This window comes from Myotis davidii, unplaced genomic scaffold, assembly GCF_000327345.1.
Source record: "Myotis davidii unplaced genomic scaffold, ASM32734v1 scaffold339, whole genome shotgun sequence".
NCBI classification, from domain to species: domain Eukaryota; kingdom Metazoa; phylum Chordata; class Mammalia; order Chiroptera; family Vespertilionidae; genus Myotis; species Myotis davidii.
Window position 1 is genome coordinate 1,983,860 of NW_006290778.1, and position 7,254 is coordinate 1,991,113.

At 43.9% G+C, this 7,254-nt stretch overlaps 1 protein-coding gene across 1 annotated transcript in view; it reads right to left on the minus strand.

Moving 5' to 3' along the window:
* The window catches only part of DNAH6 (dynein, axonemal, heavy chain 6), a 219,792-nt gene that overhangs the window by 71,132 nt on the left and 141,406 nt on the right, over positions 1–7,254 (minus strand). Inside the window, 2 exon segments of the mRNA XM_015564106.1 lie at positions 2,707–2,949; positions 5,625–5,765. Coding sequence (XP_015419592.1) covers positions 2,707–2,949; positions 5,625–5,765 — 384 coding nt within the window.

Genomic DNA, 7,254 nt, shown 5'->3' on the forward strand with positions numbered 1-7,254 from the left:
AGCAAAATCGCATATCAGCCGAGCATACACCCAGCAGCGCTGCTGATGCCGGAACGGTATGTGGAATGAAGTGGGCGGGCATCGGGAGGCCACTATGGCACGGGGCAAGCACTATGGGCAGTCTATCTGAAGTGTACCTGGCGTATAAGACGACCCCCCACTTGGAGGCATATTTTTCAGGGCCAAAAAACCGTCTTATACGCCGGCAAATACGGTAAATAAAAAATTTTTGACTGTAAAGAAATCTTCAGGGAATAGAACCCTAGGAAATGGCCTTGACATTCACCACAGTAGGTCTGAATCCATGCCCCTGGACCACTGGAGTGGGGCATTACTGGACTGTAGGCTCACTAAGGGCCCACCATGTATTATTTTTATTTTCTGTGGTTGGTTGGTAGCATGTTGAATGAATGAGGGACAAGTTCAGGTAGAAATTCCTGGAGGCCGCAGTTCTGAGAGCTGGGACAAGAGAAAAATTCTGAGATGCCCTAAATTAAATTACAGCAGACTGGAGGGTGGGAGGAAGAGACAAGGAAAGTTAATCAGTTAGTAGCTATGGGTCTACACTAATAACAGACTGCTCATATTCCTGACAGTATGTCGAAACTTTTAATAGACTTCTGTGTGCCTGTTTCAGCGACTGTTTAGGCAGCTCCCAGGCACCAGCATATCTTGCTTATGCTTGAACATTCTGGACTATTGCCCAAAATAGTCCCAAAGCATTAAATACTTCTTTTTGATGTACAAGTCACCCGTCCCAGAACTCTCCCAGCTTCATCTTCCCACAATCCCCTTATCTGTAGCCAATGTAAATTCTTTTAAAATAACTACGCCTTTCCTTCCAAACTCATTGTATATTAGTAAAAGAGCCCTGTGAGCCCCTGGACAGTGGATATATATTCTTTTCTCCACCCAGCCCTGCTGCTGGTGGTGTAGAATGCAGCTTCCGGGACTTGGTTCTTTTTCTGGCTAGGATGTGGCTCAATAAACCCTTTCTCTCGAGACAATGTTCAGCCTCCAAAGCCTTGAAGGTTTTGTTTTTTTTAACACTTGTTTCCTCAGGATGGTCAGCAGGGCTGAGAACCCCCAGGGAGACAGTGTCCTAGGTACTGCACTTAGGTTGGTGGATCTAAACCCTACTTCTCAGTGGTTGAAAACTTTTAACTAGGATGGAAGGGGTGGCATCTGGTACAGAAGACACCTAGGAATAACGTTTTTGGAGGTGAATCAGAAAGCTTGGTTGAGATTGACATGTTTCAAAAATCTCTGCCAAGTTCTTTTACATTTACCAGGTAAAAATCCACTGAAAAACATTAAAAATATATAAATGGTAAATGCTTCCATTTTTATTGTGTTGAAAATTTTAGGTCATGTGAATAGCCTGATGACGATGACAATGATGATGACGGTGGCCACTATTTTCTGAGTACCTCATATGCACCAGATCATATACCAAGTACTGCACAGTCTTATTTAAATTCCACAACAATACAAGAGGTCGGTAGAGATATGTTTAACCTTATTTTCTACTAAGACTTAGAGAATTTGTAAAACATGCTTAAGGTTGTGTAGGAAGAAAGAGGCAGAGAATGTGTTCTATGATGACGATGACAATGATGATGACGGCGGCCACTATTTTCTGAGTACCTCATATGCACCAGATCATATACCAAGTACTGCACAGTCTTATTTAAATTCCACAACAATACAAGAGGTCGGTAGAGATATGTTTAACCTTATTTTCTACTAAGACTTAGAGAATTTGTAAAACATGCTTAAGGTTGTGTAGGAAGAAAGAGGCAGAGCATGGGTTGTACACAGTCTGCCTAACAATGAAGTCTCTACTCTCCATAAGAACTACTGGCACATTAGATGACAAAATCCCCATCTCCGTTGCCTAACGAAAGTTTTCTGGTGACTAGCTCTCTGCTTAACTTTGATACTGTTACAATGTCCATATCATTCTACTGAGTCAATGACATTCATGTAAATGATAGAAGACAAAGCATAAATATTAAGGAAGGGGAAGACTCGTGGACCGACAGCATGAAACAATTTTTTGTCATATTGTAGGTTGTCAAGGGCACTTGTCAGGATGGAGAGGGCTCCAGCAGGTAAGATGGCACATAGACCTTCCACTCATTCTGGCAAAAGTTTTGAGTTCAAGCAATACATTTTTAAAAAAAGGTATTTTTATTGATTTCATAGAGGAAGAAAGAGGGAGAGAGAGAAACATCAATGATGAGAGAGAATCATTAATTGGCTTGCCTCCTATATGTCCCACACTGGGGATTGAGCTCACAACCTGGGCATGTGCCCTGACCAGGAATTGAACTATGACCTCCTGGTTCATGGATGACGCTTAACCCCTGACCCATACCAGCCGGGCTAAGTAATAGAAATTCTTTAAAATGATTACATATATATTTATATTTGGCTAATTCTCACCCAAGGATATTTTTTCCCATTGATTTTTTTAGAGAGAATGGAAGGGAGGAAGCATGGGGGAGAGAGACAGAGAGAGAGAATCATTGATGTGTGAGAAACACATCCATTGTTTGCCTTCTGCACGCACCTTGACCAGGGCTGGAGATGGACCCAGCAACCCAGGTACATGCCCTTAACTTGGTCTCAAACCGGAGATCCTTCAGTGTGAGGGCTGGTGCTCAAACCATTTAGCAACACTAGCCAGGGTGTTCAACTTACTGAAATCAACTGCTTCTTTTTATCACTGAGCATAGTCAGGTAGAGATTGATGAGTTCCAGGTAGGAGGTGGGCGTGGTATAGTACCGTCTCCGTAGCTCTGTGTAATAGCGTTCTGCCATATTGGAGACACTTAAGTGAACATTCACACACATGAGGGAAAGCTTTTCTTTTAGTTCATCATTTCCGGTGTCAATATGTGAGAAAAATGTCTTTGATACAGAAAGAAGCGCTTCTCTGGGCCACTGTAAATAAAGACACAGTTTGGAAAATCTGTTGCTCATTTCCATAGTATGTGACCTAACAAATAAGAAAAATGTATATTTCACCTGGTTTACTCCTACTCAAGTCTATGATCTATATATAAACCCTAATATGCAAATAGATGAACGACAGAACAAGCAAATAACCAAACAACCGGTAGCTATGATGTGTGCTGACCACCATGTCTATGATCTATATATAAAACCATAATATGCAAATAGACGAACGGCAGAACAAGCAAACAACCAAACAGCCGGTCGCTATGATGTGTGCTGACCACCAGGGGTGCACGTGGAACATGGTGGGCATCGGCAGCAGGCGGCAGAGTGTGAAACATTGTAGGCATTGGCTGCAGTGGGATGGTGGAGCAGTTGAGCGGGGGCGCCAGACCAAGGCAGGGCACCGGTCACTGTCAACAGGGCAAGCCTCTAGTGGTTACTGAACATTCTTTGCTCCTGCATGCTGAGGTCCTGCCTGGTGCTCGCACCCATTGCTGGTGCCTGGCACTGGCCCCTATCACTTGGCGCAGTCAGCAGGTGCAAGTGGCGGCTGCCAGCCCCGACCGCCCCTCAGAGCTTCTCCACCTCCTCCTGTTCCTGAGGGGCGATCAGGGCTGGCAGCCACCGCACGCACCCGCTGATTGTGCTGGCCCCGCTGACTGCGCTGGCCCCGCTCGCACCTGTTGCTGGTGCCAGCCCCAATTGCTCCGTGTCATCAGTGGGTATGAGCGGGGCCTGTGCCATCATTGTGTGGGAGCACTGGCGGGAGCAGGGCTGCCAGCAGACAGGGTACCGGGGGGCCACGGTGGGAGGGGCCTGGTGGGGGTGCGGAGGATGGGCCAAGACCCACCCCTGTGCCCACTGTAGCCTCGTGGCCCATAGTTCCTTTCAAGGTGCACGAATTCATACACTGGGCCCCTAGTGTTTAATAAACTGAACAGCTGTGTTCATTTGAGGGAGATCTGAGTCTGCATTTGCTCTCCTCAGCACAATGTCTGGTAGATAGCAATTATTTGATAAGTTTTTGTTGATTAATGAATAAATAATTAGGTGTATCTGGGATAATTCCATGAATAAAATTTCATGTATTATGAGCTCACTCGATTTATTATGCAATTTGGACTTCAGGTTCATTATTATAATCGCTGTCCTGCTCACTTCAACTTCTTTGTTCCTCTCTTGTTTCTTTGAGCTTACCTGAACCTTAGTCAAATGCAGCTCTCTGTTACCCCATGCCAGTGACTGTACAGCTGAGCATGGTGGAGAAACACACAGCTGTGCTGACTGGTCTCACTTTAAATTCATGGCAACCAGTTCCAGCAGGTTCATAGTGCAGCCCAGAAAATCTACATTTTCTAATTCACCCCTAATGTACTCTCCTAAGTGAGCATTTTACAGCCTACACTACTTTCTCGGACTGTTAATACTTCCTCTTTTCTCTTCATTTTCAGCTGATGACCTTGCTTCCCACATAACTAAAAAATAAAAATAAAAAAAACAGAAGCAATGAAAATAGAACTTCAATGAGTTCTCATGCATCTGCATCTGTGCTCATACATTCTACCTTCCTTCCTGGTACTCTGGGGTAAGTTCATGCTTAAGTCCCTGTGCAAATCAGCCCCTTCATTGATGACTTGATTCCATTCTTCTTGTCTACTCAAAGACATCGGTCTAACAACCCTTAAGTCTGTCTGCTGTACCGTCAATATATTTCTTTTTTTCTGGATCATTTCCGTCAGCACACATATGTGCTGTTTGTATTTCTCACTTCAAAATACTCTTCTCTTCACTACACCTACCACTCTAGCTATTACTCATCTCCTGGTGCTCCTGTGGGGAAAAATGTCTTAAAAGAGTCGGCAGTCATCCCCCCTTATCCATGGGGGATACCTCCCAAGACCCCCAGGGATGCCTAAAACTGTGAATAGTACTGGACCCTATACATACTATGTTTTTTCTTCTTCTTATATAGAAATACCTTTTCATTTAAAGAAAGCACTTAATGGCTTCTCTTTGGCATATCTGAACTGCCGGCACCACTACTACTGTGCTTTGGGGGTCACTATTAAGTAAAACACGGGTTACTTACACATAAGCACTGTGATACCTTGACAGTAGACCTGATAATGGAGATGTCTACTAAGTGACTAATGGGTGGGTAGTGTATACGGTGTGGATATGCTGGACAAAGGAATAATTGATGTCCTAGTAGGGACAGAGCAGGATGGTGTGAGATTTCATCACACTACTTAGAATAGTATGTAATTCAAAACTTACAAATTATTTATTTCTGAAGTTTTCCATTTAATATTTCTGCACTGAGCTTGACCCCAGTAACTGAAACCATGGAGACTGAAACTGTGGATAAGGGGGTGCTACTGTACTCATTGTTTCAGATTCCTCTTTCCTCTTCTCTATTGAACCTTATCTCCCATAACTCTACTGAAACAGCTCTTGTCATGATCACTGACATCTACATTGCTAAATTCAATAGTCTCCTCTCCCTTTATAAATTCTGCTTTGCCTTTGTCTGATAATTGTCAATGTCATCTCTTGCATATGAGTAAATTTTTAGAGGGCTTTCAAGCTAGTGCCATATTACTCCTTTAAAATCAAGCAAATCCAACTTCAGAAAGAAGTCCTGGGGAGTCACCGACCTGGACAAACCAGTCAATGGTACAGCAGTTCACAAGGGATGGGAACATCCGGCATCGGGACCGGAAGGCCTCTCCCACAGGGCTCATGCAGAGAACAATGTGCAGCTTCTGACGGACTCTGCTAATAAAGTATTGAAACACCTGCCAAAAAAAAAGATAATTTTTCAATTTAAAATAAGGATGAAGCAACAATGAAAACAAGTGTTGGCTACCAATATCAATTAAAATATGTCAGTGAAGTAAATATCTAAATTATTTTGTTTAATATCCATTCCAACCCCTCTTGTCTGGAAAGACTAAACATGACATTTTTCAGACTCCTTTGCAGCTACAGTCTGGATGTGATGAAGATTGTCCTCACCAGTGCACTTATGAGACCCCTTGAACTAGTGGAGGGTGGTATTTACATGAAGTTTTGCTCTGTGGTGGAGGACCATTGGGGGAGAGAGACAGGGTGCAGGGCAACATTTTTTGCAGGTGCAGAGCCTGATAGAAGTGGTATGCACCTGGAGCACTATCGCCAGATGTGGCTCCTGTTAGAGGAGGTCACTGAGAGGACATGACTTCTGGTAAACCATCAGCTGGTCACCCTCCCTTAGATTGCATGTTCTGTCCACTGTTCCCACAGCGGGAGCTATTTCAAGGACACAGTCTTGAGAGAGCAATGTGTTGTAGAGACCATCTGGACAATAGACGTGGCTGAGCCCAGTTAAGTCCTCTATGTAAACTTTTAAGATTCTGGCGGGCAGTATGAAGATCTACTCACCTTGAGGATGCCTAAGACAAAAGTTCTCTTGCTTATCTTTTTAAAAAAATATTTTTTTCTTGATTTCAGAGAGGAAGGGAGAGGGAGAGAGAAATAGAAACATCAATGATGAGAGAGAATCATTGATTGGCCGACTCCTGCACATCCCCTACTGGGGATCCAGCCTGCAACCCAGGCATGTGTCCTAGACCGGAATCAAACCCAGGACCTTCAGTCCGCAGGGTGACACTCTATCCACTGAGCCAAACCAGCTAGGGTTAATGGTTAATTTTTAACAGAACATTAAAGAGCTGGGAAAAAGTGTTGAAAATTGAAAAGGAAGTCAAAACTCACAACACTATTTTAAGTTTAAATATTTTATGTTCTCTCCTTGTTCCCTGTGTACAGGGACCAATTTCATTTCCCCCCAGGAAAATGTGAACTAACAGGTCCTATTTCAGCTGCTTCCTGACAGGGTTGACGGATGCATGGCTTTGGAGCTGGAAGCTGAAGCAGCAGCATGCTGATTGGGTTAGTGGCATCCTGGCTCAGCAGGACTGGGTGGCAAGGCAGCAGCTTCCTTGACCATTGACTTCTACAGTGTGCATTTCACATCGTTCCAAGGAATTCAGTCTGGAATCACTTTCTTTGGCCCTCCCAGTGATTGAATGCCTGGAATAGAGCCATTTCTACTTACATTGGCCGAAGTAGACCCTGCTGTCTACGCCTATAAGCCCTGATCTAGCCGTAGAGGAAATTCTCATGAAAGGACACAGAAGACATGAAAAATGGCCATAAAGTTAAAGAAGGTGCAGAAAGAAAAAGGAGTGGGGTAGGTAGACAAACAGCAGCATATGGAATTTAGCAGAGTGCCAGCTGTGGGGG